The sequence below is a fragment of the Pan troglodytes genome, chromosome 3 (genome assembly GCF_028858775.2).
Source record: "Pan troglodytes isolate AG18354 chromosome 3, NHGRI_mPanTro3-v2.0_pri, whole genome shotgun sequence".
NCBI classification, from domain to species: Eukaryota; Metazoa; Chordata; class Mammalia; order Primates; family Hominidae; genus Pan; species Pan troglodytes.
The window spans coordinates 116114081-116134251 of NC_072401.2; the positions used below are offsets into that span (position 1 = coordinate 116114081).

Below are 20171 nucleotides of genomic sequence, written 5' to 3' on the forward strand. Positions count from 1 at the left end.
GTGTATAATACTATATAATGCATTCTTTTTTATTATTATTATACTTTAAGTTTTAGGGTACATGTGCACAATGTGCAGGTTAGTTACATATGTATACATGTGACATGCTGGTGCGCTGCGCCCACTAACTCGTCATCTAGCATTAGGTATATATCCCAATGCTATCCCTCCCCCCTTCCCCCACCCCACAACAGTCCCCAGAGTGTGATGTTCCCCCTCCTGTGTCCATGTGTTCCCATTGTTCAATTCCCACCTATGAATGAGAATATGCGGTGTTTGGTTTTTTGTTCTTGCGATAGTTTACTGAGAATGATGATTTCCAATTTCATCCATGTCCCTACAAAGGACATGAACTCATCATTTTTTATGGCTGCATAGTATTCCATGGTGTATAAGTGCCACATTTTCTTAATCCAGTCTATCATTGTTGGACATTTGGGTTGGTTCCAAGTCTTTGCTATTGTGAATAGTGCCGCAATAAACATAACGTGTGCATGTGTCTTTATAGCAGCATGATTTATAGTCCTTTGGGTATATACCCAGTAATGGGATGGCTGGGTCAAATGGTATTTCTAGTTCTAGATCCCTGAGGAATCGCCACATTGACTTGCACAATGGTTGAACTAGTTTACAGTCCCACCAACAGTGTAAAAGTGTTCCTATTTCTCCACATCCTCTCCAGCACCTGTTGTTTCCTGACTTTTTAATGATTGCCATTCTAACTGGTGTGAGATGATATCTCATTGTGGTTTTGATTTGCAGTTCTCTGATGGCCAGTGATGGTGAGCATTTTTTCATGTGTTTTTTGGCTGCATAAATGTCTTGTTTTGAGAAGTGTCTGTTCATGATTTTTTTTTTTTAGACAAAGTATTAGATCAGATATTTTTGGGGAAAAATGCTTTGTGATTGCTTGTTTTGAATGGTGAGCATTGTATTTTGTTTTAAGTTGTTTTCTGGTTGTTATTACAGCTATGAAGTCTTACACTCCATATTTCATTCTCCTGTGGAGTGCTGTTGGGATAGCGAAGGCTGCCAAAATCATCATCGTGCCGCCAATTATGTTTGAAAGCCATATGTACATTTTCAAGACGCTAGCCTCAGCCTTGCACGAGAGAGGCCACCATACAGTGTTCCTCCTCTCTGAAGGCAGAGACATCGCCCCATCTAATCATTACAGCCTCCAGCGCTACCCAGGGATCTTTAACAGTACCACCTCAGATGCTTTCCTACAGTCCAAGATGCGGAATATTTTCTCTGGGAGATTGACAGCAATCGAACTGTTTGACATACTGGATCACTATACTAAGAACTGTGACATGATGGTTGGCAACCATGCCCTGATCCAGGGTCTGAAGAAAGAAAAATTTGACCTGCTGCTGGTGGACCCTAATGATATGTGTGGATTTGTTATAGCTCATCTTTTAGGGGTTAAATATGCTGTATTTTCAACTGGCCTTTGGTATCCTGCTGAAGTGGGTGCTCCTGCTCCATTAGCATACGTCCCAGAGTTTAACTCACTCCTCACAGACCGCATGAACTTGCTGCAAAGGATGAAAAATACTGGTGTTTACCTCATTTCCAGATTAGGGGTCAGCTTTCTGGTTCTTCCCAAATATGAAAGGATAATGCAGAAGTACAACCTGCTGCCGGAGAAGTCCATGTATGATTTGGTTCATGGGTCCAGCCTGTGGATGCTGTGTACTGACGTAGCACTGGAATTCCCAAGACCCACTCTGCCTAATGTTGTTTATGTAGGAGGAATCCTAACCAAACCAGCCAGCCCACTACCAGAAGTAAGGTTTGCTGAATTCCTTGGTAATTCTTTTTTAATGTAAAAGTCAGTTTTGATTTTTGGAAGAGATATGATTTGTTATTTATATATATTGTATATATACAGTACACTAAAAGGTGATTAGGACATGGGGCCTCCAAAGTCCCTTTATGTGGGTCCACCACTTCCCTGGGAAACATTGCTGCTTTGAATGAGCATTTCTGTAATACTGAAAAGACCACTATGCCATATGGTCAATAGACTGGCTGGGAAGTAGTTTTCTGATTAAGTAATAGTTATAGTATGTGAGGAGAATATAGTTAAATGGTTAATTTTAATGAGTATAAGTGATTTTATCTTTAATTACACACAGAATCCCCTCTGTTCTACCCCAAATAGCACAATTAACGGGTATATATGTTTAGCTTCAGGTCAGTGAACAGAGGTTCTTCTCTGGGAGGTTATTACCACTAGTTTATGTCCAATAATGAAAGTGAGGTGGTAACTTCCATCAAAGTAAGGAGTCGGTTAATTTAAGCTAGTAAGTAAATGTAATGGTTTTAAGGAAAGCATGCTCTATTGCAATTTCATTTCAATGATGGAATCAATGGCACTTTAAGAAACTGTTCTCTATGTCAAACTTAAATTCTTTTTATTGGTTGAGCCAACAGTAAATCCCTTGGTATTCTGTTCACCATTCTTGTTTTTTATTAGGTATCCCACATTAGCAGAAGCCATACACATACCTATTGTTGTAGTGAGTTTTCTAACCTCACATTGAATCTCTCAATTTAACCTCAACATCAGATCCCATTTACTAGGAAGTGTAAGGCTTGTTGCAGGACTTTCTCTATTCAAGTTACTTTTAATCCTACCTCTGGAAATAGGCACTCAAAACAATTTTGCTAAATTGTTGATTTCTAGTTCTGGTACTACATATTAAAAATTCTGTCAGGGCCTTGATGAAGAGTAAATCCAGATTTTCTCGTATAGATGAGGACAATCACATGGCTGAATTTTGTCGTGAGGCAATAAGGTGATTAGAAATATATGACCTGTAGGCTTTTCTAATATGGCCATTAGAGTTATAATTAATAAATAATATATCGATATATTTCATATAACATGGAAACATAGAAATGGCCTGTACACCCACAGCATTTCAAATATATACAGCCACTGGAGGCCATGAGGGCACACTTGTTCTCTCTGACGTCAACTGTAAAGGATAGGGATTAATCTCAGCTTATCTTAGCCATTCATGAATTTATCCAAGCTCATTTTGAATCCCCAGATCTTCTCTGGCAGAGTCACCTTCCTAAAGGTAGCTAAAATCAGATTTTAGAAGGAGCTTCTAAAAGATTTGGTAATCAAGGTGTGTCTTTACCTTAACTGAGTCATTTAAAATGTTACACAAATCATCCTTGTTCTCTCTGGGTCATCATCTTTTCCCAGCTAGAACACTCCCCTTCTGCCAGCTCCCTTTGGTTTTCATCTGGGTGATGTCTCTCTTCTTCAGTCACTTGATTGAAGAAGAAGTATATGATGAAAAGCAGCTGGACGCGGTGGCCCATGCCTGTAATCCCAGCACTTTGGGAGGCCAAGGCAGGAGGATCACTTGAGTCCAGGAGTTCGAGACCAGCCTGGACAACATAGTGAAACCTTGTCTCTACAAAAAATAAAAATTAGCCGGGTATGGTGATGCATGTCTATAGTCCCAGCTACTCAGGAGGCTGAGGTGGGAGGATCACTTGAGTTCAGGAGGTCGAGGCCGCAGTGAGCTGAGATTACACCACTACACTCCAGCCTAGGTGTCAGAGTGAGACCCTGTCTTAAAAAAAAAAAAAAAAAAAAAAAAAAGGAATATCCTGTCCTGATTGCCTTTTCTTTCCTTCCAGTTCCTGCTGTATATTTGTCTTGAGTTGCAGCAACTTGAATGACACAGTATAAGTGTAGGAAAATACTTTATGTTTTATTTTCAATACTCTACCTTTCAAAAAGATGCATAGCATGTGAGAATTTTTTTCTACCATCCAAGCATTTTTTTCTGTCATGGATTCCTCTGCACACAGATGTCGTTACTAGTGTCACTATTTTGTTTTACATGAAAAACATCTTTTTAGTGGTTTTTGGTGCTCGACATAAGGTATTACTCAAAATATCCTTTAATTTGCCATAATTTCTCATTTGACACTGGCTTGACTTTCTTTGTGGAGTTCTTCTTTTTCCTCTGGGCTATTTGTAGTGGTTCTTTTGAAATGCGTTTTTTATTTACAAAGTTTGCTTTGTGCCAATTAGTTTGGTTGCATGCACAGACATGGCATGTGTGCATGTGTTATATATAGTATGTGGACATAGATAAGAGTATTATTATTATTGGAAGTCTATTAGATTATCATTGTGAAGGGCTGTTTTCATTTCAGAATGTTATTTATAGTTTTTGAGCAGGGAGTATTTTGAAGAATGATGTGCACTACTCTTTCAGGGATTCCTTATTCTGGTGTGGTTTTATATGCTTATGAACACGTGTTCCCAGTGAGATTTTTCTAGTAGATTTATTTGAGATAATAAACTTTTCATTCTAAAAGTTAATGAGTTTCTCAAATGCCTGTATTATTTACAGGGCATTGTTGTGACAGTAACACAGGAAGGCCCAGAAAATAGCTGCGTAGAACACATGATTCACATATAGCAGCTTAATTGTTAATTGCCCTGGTATCTTACACTGGGCATAGATTAGGTTTTCCAGATGTCTGTAAATGATTGTACAGTGAGACTGAATTTCACAACCTTGGATGAAAGGGCAGAGAAAATTTATAAAGGACATTTTAAATAAGCTTTCACAATGTTTGATCCTAAAGAAATCCTGTAGAGAGCATATAGTTCGGCTCCATTCATTTTATTTATTCTTTCCTTTAAAGTAGGTAGAATAGAGATAGGGAATAGTCCATCCATTTCTCACATAGTAGATACAAAGACTTCATCAAAAGCCACACAGATAGTCTGTGGCAAAGTCAGGTGTAATGTGGGTTGTTTTGCTATTTATTAGGTGTTTTTTCAAGGTGATTGCATCTCTTGTCACTAATTTTAGTCATTTACTTACTTACAATTGTGTATAAAACCATGCAGAGACAGCAGTTTTTGAATCTTATTTATTTTATGTCTCTCAAAGATTGTCAGGGCTTAATACTCAAGTCAAATGAAACCATATGGACTCTTATTTATGCTTTAGAGATTTGATAAACTAAATCAGCCTAAGTTCAAATGCTTTTGATTACAAAATGTTGTGTCAGTGTAGAGTGAAGAAATTGTGTGCCTTGATAGTAGAAATCATTTTAAAATCCATGTTAGAAATGTGCCTGGAAAGACAACTTATCATCTACTACCTGGCTGCCTCTAATAGGAGTCTTTAAACAATGTGGACTAAGGGGAAGAATTCTGAGTTGGATCACATTCATATAGTGGTTTACCTACTCTATCATTGCAGGCCAGTAGAGAACATAGATAAAGATTAACACATAAAAATGTTTTGATCAAGGAGGTCTGTAGACAGGCCCCTATTTGAATAGATTCTTTTTTTTTTTTTTTTTTTGAGATAGAATCTCTTGCTCTGTCGCCCACGCTGGAGTGCAGTGGCATGATCTCAGCTCACTACAACCTCTGCCTCCCAGGTTCAAGTGATTCTCCTGCTTCAGCCTCCCAGGTAGCTGGGACTACAGACAAGTGCCACCATGCCCAGCTAATTTTTCGTATTTTTAGTAGAGATGGGGTTTCACTGTGTTAGTCAGGATGGTCTCGATCTCCTGACCTTGTGATCTGCCGGTCTCGGCCTCCCAAAGTGCTGGGATTACAGGTGTGAGCCACCGCGCCTGGCCAAATAGATCCTTTAAATATTAAATGTGAATGAAATAATGACATCTAATTGGAAAGTGATTTTAATTTTTATTAATTTTATTAGCAGATAATCCACCAAAGAATAGTACATGTTTACTTAGGGAATCTAATAGTTATTAAAAAGTAAATGTTTCAAGTGATACTTTTTAGATGATTTCCCATTGGCTGAAATGGCCTAGGCTGCCAGGCAGTTGCTCTCTGCCACTTTTCAACTTCTACAGCCTTGAACTCTTACAGCACCTAATAGCACTTTAACTACTGTTTGCTGTTGTTGTACTGTTTTTGTTGTTGTTTGTTTGTTTGTTTTACATGGGTCTCTTAACTAGAATGTGAGTACCTCAAAAGGTTGATACTCTATAACCTGAGTGCCTGAAAAATGGTTGGTACTCAATAAAACTTCAATATTTAATGAACTGTATCAAATAGAAATAGTTGCCAAAAATAGGTGATTCAGTTAGTGCAACAATGTTAATATTATAACTATCATCTGTTTGTTCTAAATTTGTGTCTGTATACTGTCCTAGCCATTAAGCAACCCAAAAATCCATGCTAAGTTGTTGAGTTTTTTTTTTAATTTTTATTTTTTGAGATGGAGTCTCACTCTGTCACCCAGGCTGAAGTGCAGTGGCATGATCTCGGCTCACTGCAGCCTCTGCCTCTTGGGTTCAAGCAATTCTCCTGCCTCACCCTCCCAAGTAGCTGGGATTAGAGGTGTATGTCACCATGCCTAGTTCATTTTTATATTTTCAGTAGAGACAGGGTTTCGATATGTTGGCCAGGATGGTCTCAAACTCCTGACCTCAAGTGATCCGGCCACCTTGGCTTCTCAAAGTGCTGGGATTACAGGCATGAGCCACTGCCCCAGCTGGTACTAAGTTATTTTAATGAATTAGAATAACTACTCTAATGTTACTGATAGTGAGGAAAGAAGATAACCATACCATTACCCAATTGTGAACTAAAATAGTCTTCTCTCTCTTCCAAATATGCATATAAACAGGGACAGTGTTGAAAGTCAGGCCAGCTATTGCTGTCTTGAAAGATGATTTGAGGCAGCATGGCACTCATTTGGTGCTCTTCAGAGATACTATATTTCCACATTAGGAGTATTTATGGCATCTTAAGTTCACCAGTTGTGGAGACATTTTTATTTAAGGAAGCATAGTCTTGGGGAGAGATAAGAGATAAACAGAGATAAGAAAGCACATGGGACCAGGGACTAGACCAGGAGATATTCACTGTTTGTCATTTTGTTATTTGCTGGAACTCCTTCAGAGAATGATCTTGGGGACAATGAGAGATTGAGCAACAGAGTTATTAGATTAGCCACTTGTGAGCAGGTAAGTTTAGGAGAAGAAAAATGAAATGAAGAAACAAAATAGTGGCTTTCCATACTTGGTATTCCTGATTAACATAGAAGCCATTACTTCCTATTACATATGGTGATTGAAAGCTGATTTCATCATTAATGAATGAAGTCTCTAGGCTTGGATATGAGACCAGGGTCCTTGGGGGTAAAAGACTTGATCCAGGGTTGCAGCAGATGTGGAAAATTAAGGCCATTTTATTAATAATTACATATGCAATTTGTTGTCTTATGAAATTTAAAGCTGGAGATGTAAAGCTTCATTTATATAGTAGTACTATGCTATGTTGTTAGCTATGTGGGGGTCAGAAAATTGAGGATGACAATGTTTAGAAGAGACTAATAATTTCATTCCAGTTACTAATTCTGAGGTCAGAAATGGTAGTACTTTAACTACTGTTTGTTTGTTTGTTGGATGGCTCTCTTAACTAGAATGTGAGTACCTCAAAAGGTTGATACTCTATAGCCTGAATGCCTGAAAAGTGGTTGGCACTCAATAAAAGTTTAATATTTAATGAACTGTTAAATGATAGTTTGGCAGAAAAAATAAATTCTCTAAGGGAACTCATTAATGTAAAATGTTTTTGCAGATGCTTTGTAGGTTAATCATGTATTTTCTTATTATTTTGTAGTAAGAAACCAAATTTATAGTAAGTAACCAAATTTCTTGTTAAAGAAATCTATCCAGGAAGTAAGTAAATCAAGCACTGTTGAAACTATCAATGACTTAACTGTTCAGTTCACTGATACAAAAATTTTCTAAGCAACATTGTAGTTTTTAATAGCTTGTCATCTGCTTCTATAAGCATTATGGGCTTACAAGGATTTCCTGATATGATAGGAGATCCAATATATGAATGGAATCAAACAAACTTGTTTTGAATTGATATTGCAAGATCTGACATGATTTTAACTCCAGCACACATTGTTAAGTTTTTAAGCTTTAATAAGCCCTAGAGAATTGTTCATTTAGGTATTAAGTCAAATACTGGCAATATTTTTAAGGGAAATATTTTTAACTGATAATTTTTAGAAATGACAATTTTCTCAATTAAATTACTGTTGACACCAGTTTTGGGGGATGATATTCTTCACAAATACTCTTACTCTAAGCCAAACAGGTCTATTTATGAAATTTAAATTGCTACTGCCAAAGGGTTTGTCAGATCTATTTCTGAGCTCAGATTTTGTGGTGTAAGCATGAGCTTGTGACAAATCAGTGGCACTGAAGACAAACTACCTATTTTCTGGCTTTGTTTATGAAAAATTGTATTTCACCTTTCCAGGTATTGTTCCTTGTTGTACAAAATACCAAAATGGAAAAACAGGGGCTTTTTTAGTCAAATGGCCCTGACTTTTAGTCTTATCTTCATATGACTCTTTTGGATAAAGGAATCAGCCTAATTAAAATGAGGATAGCATGTCAGTACTTCAGAGGACTTTTGGTATATGAGAGCCATGACAATACCTGGTGGTGGCAGTTATTACTCTATTACTCTTATTATTGCTGTAATAACCCTTGTAACTTACAGTGAGCCAAGAGTATGGAATCACTGATCATTTATTATTTTCCACATGCTGAGGAGAAGAATGGTTCTCAGGAGAGTGGATAGAGATGTAGGAGGGATGTGGAGCATCTATGGTTTCACCTCTCTTCATTCGGGCAGTTGACACTGGTACTTCTGTTTCCATCTTGGGGATTTTTTTTTTCTTTCTTCCATTATTTTTCTTACTGAAGTAGAAGGACCATGACAATTGTGTGAGATACGTGGTTCTTAGATCACCTGGAGTTTCTTAAGAAATGAACAGAAATTGATAGATGTATCTTCTCTAGGGTAGAAAGAAGAATTAAGGGAGTAGCTTCATCAGAATGCTGGCTTCTTTAACCTCTGGGACACTGTGATTTTTCAGGCCTTTCAGTGGAGGAACTGGGACTCCAGCCCCTCTTCTGCTGGCTCCACACCTATCCATTCTCCTGACTCTGTTATTCTCATTTTTGAGGGAGTTTAGGGGAGAACTCTAGGCAAATAAATGATTGCCTTCCTTCTAGCCCAGCATTGTACTGAATCTCCTCCACACTCAGACCCTGAAGAACTAGACTCAGTAACCTAGAAATGCCAAAAAAGCCTTAGTAGTTTCTTCTAAGATCTAAGGTTCAGACTCAGCAACCAACCCCAATATTTATACTGACTTCTTCCTATATTATTTATTAGGTTGGTGCAAAAGTAATTGTGGTTTTTGTCATTAAAAGTAATATCCCAGCAGGGCTCGGTGGCTCACACCTGTAATCCCAGCACTTTGGGAGGCTGAGGCAGGTGGATCACCTGAGGTCAGGAGTTCTAGACCAGCCTGGCCAACATGATGTAACCCCATCTCTACTAAAAATACAAAAAAATTAGCAGGGCATTGTTGTGGTGCATGCCTATAGTGCCAGCTACTCGGGAGGCTGAAACAGGAGAATCGCTTGAACCCGTGAGGCAGAGGTCACAGTGAGCTGAGATCGTGCCACCGCACACCAGCCTGGGCGACAGAGTGAGACTCCATCTCAACAAAAACAACAATAAAAGAAAAGTAATGTCCCATTGTATCCTTTGTATTCTCCTTCAGTATTGTATTCTCTTTCAGTATTGCTTAGATCAGAATTCCATGAAATTCCTGTCAGCACGTGATTGTAGGCCACTTAGTAGATCTGGGGTGGGTCTAATAATTTGTACCATGTTACCTGGTAATGCTGATACTGTTGGTCAGATGACCAGCCACTATTTGAGAACCATTAATTTAAACTCACACAATCCATGTGATCCATAAATTTTAATAGCATTGCTTAATGTATTTTGTATGAGAATCTTTTTTCTGGGGTAATTAAAGATTTTCTCTGTTTTAGAAAGTTATTTTCAGTGTAAATTGCACCCAAACAAATGGATATGTATCTAGATTTCAAGAACTAGAAAAGCCCTGGATTACACTGTAGATCTGAACAGCTCATTACCTTACAGTTCCATTTTGTGAAACTAAGATGATGCTGTTGAATGATCAGTTCTTGCTTTAAGATATAGATCTAAATAGAATGGCCATGTACAGCCATGTCAATAATAGGTAAGGGCCTCAGAACTAATAACTTTCAACTCTTCTCCCTGTTTTAATTCATCTTCACCATTTGCTTTTGGCCTTCGGGTATATTTTGGTAAAGCAGCATTTATTGCTGTTTGTAGGAACCACTTCTAGGAGAAGATTCAAGAATTCTGATTAATATAAACATAGAGAGTTAATTAGCTGGTTAACAGAGCATCAATTCTAGAAAGCTGTGAGAGATGAAAATGCTATTAGATAGGAGAGAGAAAAAGAGACAGACAAGCATGTCTTCCTTTGTCCTAAAACTTCAAAGAAGTTCCTATAAAAGTGGTCATTTACATATAGTATTTCATTTGGGTGGCCTTTGACAGGGTGGATTTTCAGAAAAATTATGGTGTTCAAATGCAGGAGGGGAAACTTAAGACCACGTGGTGGATACTAACTTCCCTTGATTTTCTTCTGCTTTTTTCCTTCCTGGATATGTGGTAGAGTAAAAATAAACTTTACAAAGTAAGCTGACTTGGTTCTACTTCATTGAATATAGTAACTACTTAATGAATGTCCATTGAATCATTTTATACTGAATTAGATTTAGAGAAAAGGTCTTCTGATAGCATTTAAAAAGATTTGATTTGCACAGATCTTTAAGAAAAACATTAGGTTCTAAGGAATTTTAAATATTTCAGAAACAAATAATGGAGGAAGCAATACTGAGGGATCATGGGTCAGTCAACTTTTATGTCCCACCCACTTTCATTCCTAGTACTACAGTACTTGCACAGTATGGGCTTTAATACATATGTTTTGAATTAATGTAATCCGAAGTTGCAAAAGTCAATACAGTTGCCTAATTTATTTTGCAAAAATGGAATAAAACTTTTATTACACTATGCATTTCCAGACTTTTTATCAGTGAAAAGCAACTTAATTGACTTGATAAATATTGTTAAAACTTTGAGGCTAACTAAATTCCTTGACTACCATTTTCAGGCCATGATGAGAAACAGATAAACCGACTTGACTTTTTTTTCACTACAAAGTCCTCTTAGAACTTTTTCACATGTATAACATTGAAAAGGTTTTACAAATCACAAAGAGATGGCCACACTTAAAAAGGATAGATGGCCATTTAGTTATACATTGAGTGCAGATTTACTGGGTACCTAATATGTGCCAGGCACTGAGCTAGCAATGTTAAGTGCAATCCATAGTTTTTTTGTTTGTGTTGCTTCTAGTCTAATAGGGGAAATAATAAAGATGTAAACAAATTAATATGATGCATATTTCCAAAGCTAAACTGCTGTAACAGAAGCCAAAAGAATGCAGTGATAGAAAATAAGGAGTCTTCTCAGACGATCAGAGTAATGCCTCCTGAGAAAGTGGAGACAGCTGATGGAAGGAGAGTATTCCAGGCAACCAACACCCACCCCAAAGTGGGAAGGACTTTACATTTTGAAGAACTGAGAAAGATCAGTGGGGGCTGAGAAGCTGATGGCATGGAGCTAGGGTAGAGTGACTGAGGTGACCTTAGAGAGATGAACAGAGATGATATCATGCAAAGCCTTGTTCACTGTCCAAGGTTTGGATTTCCTTCTGAGGCTTTAGATGGGCTTTAACATGATTGGATTTACTTTTAGAAAATCCACACTGTGGGCCAGGCATGGTGGCTTTCGCCTGTCATCCCAGCACTTTGGGAAGCCAAAGTGGGCAGATCAAGAGGTCAGGAGTTCGAGACCAGCCTGACCAACTTGGTGAAACCCCGTCTCTACTAAAAATACAAAAATTAGCCAAGCGTGGTGGTGTGTGCCTGTAATCCCAGCTACTCGGGAGACTGAGGCAGGAGAATCACTTGAAGCCAGGAGGCAGAGGTTGCAGTGAGCCCAGATGGCGCCACTGCACTCCAGCCTGGAGGACATAGTGAGACTGTCTAAAAAAAAAAAAAGGATCACTCTGGTTGCTTTGTGGAAAAAGAACAATAAAAGGGGAAGAGAGGAGACAGGCAGGATCAATTGGGTGAATGTTGCAGTAGCTCAGAGGTGCATTGATGGCTGCAGAGATGGTGAGAAGTGGGATAATTCCAAGTATATTTGGGAGGTAGAATTGAATGGGGTGAAGTTGAGTGATGGGCGGTTCTAAAAAACCCAGTTTTCTTGCTTGAGCAACTGGTGGATGGCATTTCCTTGATGCGAAAGAGTAAGGGATGAAGAAGTTCTTTAGGAAAATACATTGTTTAGTTGGGGGCATATTGAATTTGAGAAACCTGTGGGTATATGAGTGGATTCAAAAGTCAAATTGATGTTTGAACATGTGAGCATGGAGTTGATAGGAAAGGTCAATGCTGGGTATTCAGTTGTGGGAGTTACCTTCCAAGAGATTATAGTAAAGCCATGGAAATAAATGCAGTGGCTTATCGACTCTCCAAGGAAGAGGAGGAAGGAAGAGGAGTCTCCAAGAATTCTGAGAAGTCATGACTAGGAAAGGATAAAGGATAACTAGAAAAAGTGATATCATAGGTCCATCCTTTATTGGTGTTGGTGAATTGGATGTTTCCATGAGTTAGTTGGGTATGTATACCTGTGGTCCTGAGTCACTGGACAATTTTAGTTGTTGCTAAGTAGATATATAGTAATAAATGACTAAACTTATACTCTCCTTTAACAATCTTCTTACATTTGTGGCATCAGACCATTGGTAGAGGTGACAGAGTACTCACTGGGAACCAGGTGAATATCTAGTCCTTCACAAGATCACTTTACCTTTTTTTATCACTAAATTGTGAGTGGGTCAGTGATAGGGCTTGGATGGTCTTTAAAGTGGCTTCCACTTCAGTGATGGTGTGAAAGAGAAAATTTTGAGCCTTATACATACATTAAAATACAGACTTCCATTCTTAAATCGTTCTTATTTCTAGTGCAGTTGGCAGATCTCTGATAATTCATAAAGCTGGAGTCTTGCAGAGGATGGACAAATGAGAGGCATAGAAAAGGATCAGTTTTACAGTTTGTATACTAGTGAAGCTGTTTTTTTTTTTTAGTAAACCATGAACAATAATTAGAAATAGGCTTAAGACAAGTAATATTTGTTTTTTAAAAACCAATGATTAAAAATTCAGGCCACCATCACTTGAGGTCAGGAGTTCGAGACCAGCCTGGCCATCATGATCAAACCCCATCTCTACTCACAATACAAAAATTAGCTGAGCATGGTGGCACACACTTGTAATACCAGCTACTGAGGAGGCTGAGGCAGGAGAATCACTTGAAGCCCAGAGGCAGAGGTTGCAGTGAGCTGAGATTGTGCCACTGCACTCCAGCCTGGGTGACAGAGTGAGATTCTGTCTCAAAAAAAAAAAAAAAAATTCAAGCCACCATATTATTTGATTTTCTACAATACAGAAAGTACATATTTTTCCCCAGGGAATATAATTGAATTACCATTTTTATTGAAAGACTTTTTTTCTTCAACTATAATCTTAAAGAGAATTTTGAAATGCATCAAGCCATATACATAATTTTCTTACCTTTTAAGAATTATACCTTTCAGCTTTTTGTGATAGAGAATTTGTGGAAAAGATTTTGTAAAATATTTATTTAGAAACATTTTAAGGAAAAAATTGAAATTATAGAAAAATACTTCAAGCTTTTGCAAATTTATTTTGGTAAAGTTCAAATGCTTTCCCCCCTCATAAAAAAGATCCATTTATTTCAGTTAAGTTTTAAGTATATTGCTTTGTAAATAAAACTTCAAATGAGGCTTGTTTACCAGATCTTTACAAATTTAAAGAGCAGAAATTTATTCTGATGTGTAATTTGAATCAGTTTCCTGTTATGAAGACAGAAACGTCTCCATTGTTTCCAATTTTTAGAAGCATTAGATGTTACAAGAAGAGATAATGTAAGAATGAAAAGAGATTATTTATGTACTAGATTATATACAACTTTTCATATGAATACAAAAAAGCTCATTTTTCAGAACATATGGGATTCTGATAATGTTTTGATATGGATGGTATAGTTTATCCCTCTAGACTTGCTTAGTAATAACTTTAGTCTTTTAAAATTACGGTTTAATGGAAATCATGGTAATATGTTATATATGTGATTTCAGCTGAATACATTATTTAAGCTAGGCTTATTTTCCATCTAGTCCACATAACTTTTTAACAGAAATGTCAAATAATACATAGATACAAGCTTTATTCACATATTGTATACAATCAGTGCTTATGTTGATTACTTCTTTCAGCTGAATAGGGAATAAGGCCTCAAAAGGTTTATATCCAGTATTTGAGTACTTTTGTTATTCTCTTTAAAAAGTCAGTATTAGGCACTACTGGTTACTACCAGCTGAAGCCTTACACAGCTGTGTATTTAGCATTTAATCATGCTAAGAATTGCTAATTAGAAAACCAAACCGGACAAAGCATACCCAGTGGAGTTGATACAATACCATTTCTGTTTGAGAACCATAAATAAATAATCTTTACGCATTAGTGTTTCATTATAAGCATTTGTGCTAAATGTGTAAAGCAGGCAATATTTAACAAAATGTTTTAACTCACTAGAAATAATTTCTTGATATTATCCTTTCACAGAAATCTGTAATCTCTTTAAAATATGGCCAGCCTTATCAAAATTTTCTATTTAGCCTTTGATTTCTCTTTTTTCACTTTCTTCTATTCTGCTCCATTTCAGCATTCTGCTGCCCCCTCTCCCTTCCCCCAAACTTCCCGCTGCCTTCTCCACTCTGCTTTGTTTTACCCTACATTGGAACCCTGTGGCCACAAACCAACTGTAGCATCCTCAGTTAACCTCATTGTGGCTCAGGCTCCAAAATTCCCTATTCCCTTCTCTCTCTCTTTTTATTTTCTTAAATTTAAACCGCTTTGTTTCTAAACCTCAGATACACTTAGCTGCAGCAAAGAATGAGGGAAAAGACATTCATTCAGCACTATGTGTTAATGGCTGATAGCAATTTAACATATTACCTTTCAAGCAGTAGTGAATATTTTATACTGAAATTGGAGGTCTAGTAACAGTGAGGCATTAGTCAAAAGAATCAATACCAGCAGCATAATCTGGTTAGTAAAAGTCAGAGAGGTAATGGTTCCAGAGGATTAGGAGGACACAATATGAATGCCCCTAATACCAGTTTTATGGTCCACTCCTACGGGCGATTATGGCTCAAACTTTGAGGAAGGAGGTAAGGCAGCATTTTCATCTGCATCTCACATCTCACGGTCATTGTGAGTTCTACAATGCTACAATGCCTGGCATGGTGCTTAACATCCTCCTGTAGCTTTAATTCTTTCTTTTCTGATTTGAGAATAAAATAGGCTGGACACATCCCATGTTGCTGTTTAGACTGTACATATTTTGTTGAGTATGTGTTCTTGTTTAGAAATATACATTTTAGGAAGTAATGAAGTTGCGATTTCCTGAAATTCAGTAAGTACACACTTAGTTTTAAATGAGCTGCATTTTTAGGAGAACATTTAATGGAAAACCAAAGATCTAGAGTTTTGGTGTCATTTCTTCTACTAACTCCAGTAATAAACAGACTTTTTCTGGAGGTCTCATTTACCTGAACGACACCAACAGCTAGAAAGAAAGTCACAAAGACATTTGAGAGGCCAAAATAAATGCCAAAATGTCCAGGAACTAACATTTATTTACTTGACTCACAGTAGCTGCCCTTAGGCCTTCATCAGGCAGAGTTAATTTATTCCAATTATATACCTGCTAAACAGCTTGGTTATTTTATTTCCAAGCCTATGAAGGTTAAAAACAGCAAGTACATTTTTGAGGCAGGCATGCTGAAAGCAATGAATACTGACAATTTAATAACCTGACAGAACAGAGAGATCCAGAACTACTTCATCATGATAGGCCCACTTTATTCATTTGCAAAATAAAGAGTTTGGGCTAAACTAACCTTCAGAATTACAGGCTAAAATATGTAACCTCATACTTGTTTTCTACCAGATCAATATATTTTAAACCTCTGGCAGATTTTTTTGAAATTAACTTTACCATAGAATACATATATGATATACATTTAGAATGACATGTGGTGCTTGTTTTATTTACTTAAAACAGCAAAAAATACCCTTTTATCATTATGATCAGACCAGAAAATGACACTTAAAAATAGTAAATCATGTATTCATTTAAATCCAGTGACTGTGTTAGCTCCTGAGAAGACAAGATTTAGCAGAACACACTTGATTTTTGCCCTCATTAAACTACGAATCCCATTATTCAACATTTAGAAGTGCTATGAAGGAAAGCATAGGGTGCTGAAGAGTATGACATTAGGGCCTGGGAGTAAGGAACAGGGTCATTATGAGCTTTTTACATGAGGGTTCCAAGGGTGTTCCACTGTAGTTTTTCCATCCCTGACTTTTGGATCTGTGCTAAGAAAATGTTTACTAGGTAACTGACATCAAGACCCTCTGGAGAACCCAGTAACTAAAGCTCATTAACAGACGAGGCAAATTTTAGGAGCATTCATCTGTCCTCCCTCCATCTGTTTTCCTTGCTCATTTCATTTCTTTCCATAGTAATTTATTGAAGGTCACCACGTGTGAGACACTGTGCACTGTCACTTTTAAACTCATCTCCTGTGACAGAGAGCAAGGAGCTCCTTCCTCCTAACATGACTGACATTTTAGGTCATTCTGATCTTTGGTTATGCTGAATGTTCTCTACTTTATTGGAAAGTTTAATTCCTCCCACTGGCTACTTGTTTGGGTGATGAATTCTCTACATCGTTTTGTGATTCCACTAAGTTTTGTAGGTCTGTTGTGGCCCATTTATACTCAGGCCTGACTGGTATTTTTACATATCTCTTACTGCAGAAGATTTTCTAGCTTCCATTCCAAGCTCACTGAGGATTTCTCACAGACTTTCCTAATATGGTGGGGATCTTAGTAGAGAATATTTATCCTTGTAAAAGAAAATGCCCAGCCCTTCATACCTATATCGTTGGCTTATTCTATTACTTATTGGAAAATATTTATTGAGTACCTGTCAACTGCAAGAGACTCCATTAGATGCTGGAGATACAAAATAAAATGCCGTAAACCTTAAAGCCCTCAAAGATCTTTCAGGCAATCTGTAAGTTTTCTAGCTCACTGTGATTCCAATGTCCTTTCCATTTGTGAAAGAACACCCAAATGGAAATAAAGAATAGCAGTCTCTGACTCTCTTCCACACTCATTATCAGACTCCATTCACTCATTTCAGTCATTCATCAATTCTCTCAGCAAATATATATTCAGTATCAGGACGTATTCCAGTCAGATACTCGAAGAACCTGCCACTACAAGCCTCATCTTCTAGGTGTTCTGATGTCCCTGGTTCTCTTGTTTAACATAAGAACATTCACATTCTCATTAAACCTAGGCGTAGTTGAAGCCAAGAGTTGGAATGGGATTATGTATCCAGAAAGTGGTGCCATGAAAGGTAGCCTTACTGGCCTTTAGTTAATTTGTAATGAAGAATCTGTGTTTTGTAATCTTTCCCATTACTTTGCTTTGCCTTTTCTTCTTTCATTGTCTCTTGACTTTTCCATAACGACTGAGCATGGTGCCTTTTGGAAACAATCTTTGAGATGACCTAAGGAGGTTGGTTGGTACTAGAATGAGCACAGGTTTTAACACAAGGCAAACCCGTGTTGTAATCCTGGGTTTACTATTACTAGTTTTAAGTCATTGGGAAAATGATTTAATTTCTCAGAACTTCAACTTATCCATGAAATGTAAAACAATAAACAAAATAAAAATGTAAAACAATAAACAAAATAAATTGTGTTAAGTACTTGGCACACAGTAAACCTACTTCTCCTTAGTTGCCTAGTGTTGTCTTCCTGAAACAGAGCTTGCCTGGAGGAGAAGGGGATCATATGAAAGCAATGAACTGGAATCAGGATGATGGATGCCTTATTGGGTACAGGGAACATCAATTGTTGACTTCAGTTTAGTGTCATATTTAGTGCATTTCCCTTTTTACTGTTAAGATCTTATAGATTGATAGTTTCATGTAAAAATATGTTTATTAGAAGAAAAAAGTTTCTCAGGTTTCTACTTCTATTATATTTTCCAGGAGGAATACATTTATAGCTATTGACTCAAGTAGGCCCTAGCTGACATCCAAAATAAAGTAAGAGATTTTTTTAAGTGTTAAAGTTAAAAAATATGTATGATATACCCTAAGGTAGCTGGATTTTATTTAATTCAAAGACATATGCTAGGAGATCTCACCAAAGCACCTGTATTAGTTCGTTTTCACACTGCTGATAAAGACATACCTGAGACTAGGCTGTTTACAAAGGAAAGTGGTTTAATGGAGAGCCCACAGTTCCATTTGGCTGGGGAAGCCTCACAACCATGGGGGAAGGCAAAGAGGGGCAAGTCACATCTTACGTGAATGGTGGCAGGCAAAGAGAGAGATTGTGCAGAAAAACTCCTGTTTTAAAAATCATCAGATCTTGTGAGACTTATTCACTATCATGAGAACAGCACGGGAAAGACTTGCCCCCATGATTCAATTACCTCCCACCAGGTCCTTCTCATAACACATGAGAATTCAAGGTGAGATTTGGGTGGGGACACAGGCAAACCATATCAGGACCTATCTTAGAAAATATCACCAAAAGGACAGGCTAGTCTTACCTTATGTGAATCTCTGATCTTTGTGGCATTTTAGTCATTGTTATCGGTCATAGAGTATTTCTGTGGAGAAGTTCTACTAAACTTTTGCATGTGCTGTGTTCAAAAAAAGCTGGCAGGCAATATCTAAATGTAATAGTTAAAATTAATAGCCTTAAGAAAGGCTAAAGCTAAAGCCTGAATTAATAATTTGTAATGAATCTTTATCAACTGATAATCAATTGCTGCTAAAAGAACCACAAAAGCTCTACTATTGGTGGCATTACTGTCTTCATAGACAAGGTTACCCTAAAATAAGAGCATCATTAGGAGCTTGTTCCTTCCCTTTCATCCGTGGGAGAAATCTGTTCCTCTTTGTTCAGTCTCACTTTGTTTTTATTCCCACAATCAAAGCAATACTTGGAATTTTGATTATATTAAATTTGAGTTTGGTAACTGCCCTGAATGACCCAATCATAGACTCCAATTCACGGAAGCTATGAGAGAGTTATTTCATAATTTAAAATGTTAGACCTAGAAAGTTTTCATAATATGTTAGTTTTTTAAAAACTGTGATGTCTGTAAACCCTAATGGATGCTGGATGCTAGACAGGTTTATTCATATACGTTTATCTGGCCAGGGTTACAGTGATATGAAGACCTCTAATCTATTGATGATATTTATCGATTCATAAAGCGAGAGATTAACCATTGTAGTAAAGTGACTGTAGTAACGCATGTAGTAAACCACTGTAGTAAACTGGAGAAAAATGAGAGAGGAGAATGGAACAGAAAAAAAATTTATTAGATTTTTGGAACCTGAAACAGAAACAAACTTGAATAAATTATAAGATCAAAATTTCTTTATTGCCTGAATTAATCTTCTCATTTTCTTTTACACTTTGACAGAAAAAGGAAAAGTTGGTAGACATTATATTTTTCGATATAGCTGTGTACTGAAAATAAAATCAACGTGACTGATAGTTTCAAAAGTGAATTTGAGATGTTACAAGATGACATGCAATAGTTTATAAGTTGGAAATTTACATTAAAGGGATATAAATAAATATCAATAAAAAGAGGAAAGGGGGCTTATTATCCTTGTAAAGTAGTTGAGATGGGAATTAGTGCTACCTAGATGCTTAACAGCCCCCTCTTGTTAAAATTGTTAACAGGACCCTTATGTATGTAATAGAATTGTAAGGTCAGATGCAGCAACGTGTAGCTGAAAGATGATGAGCTTTTTCAACGTATATTAACCTTTGTTGACTTTTTTTTTTTTTAGCGATTTATAACTTTGAGATAGTGGGACTTTCTGAGTCTTCTGTTCTCATTTTTAAGGGAAACGATCTATTTTATAGTGTTGTTTTGCAGTTTAAATGGGATAATAAAGTGAGAAAGCACCATTTTCTGCCATG

General features: G+C 37.1%; 1 protein-coding gene across 1 annotated transcript in view; it reads left to right on the top strand.

The window, feature by feature from the left end:
• UGT8 (UDP glycosyltransferase 8) overlaps nucleotides 1-20171 on the top strand; it is an 85754-nt gene that overhangs the window by 30158 nt on the left and 35425 nt on the right. The window contains exon 2 of the mRNA XM_001146803.7: nucleotides 970-1793. Within this exon, the coding sequence (XP_001146803.2) occupies nucleotides 972-1793 (822 nt within the window). The 5' untranslated portion in view covers nucleotides 970-971. The remainder of the gene's footprint in view (nucleotides 1-969; nucleotides 1794-20171) is intronic.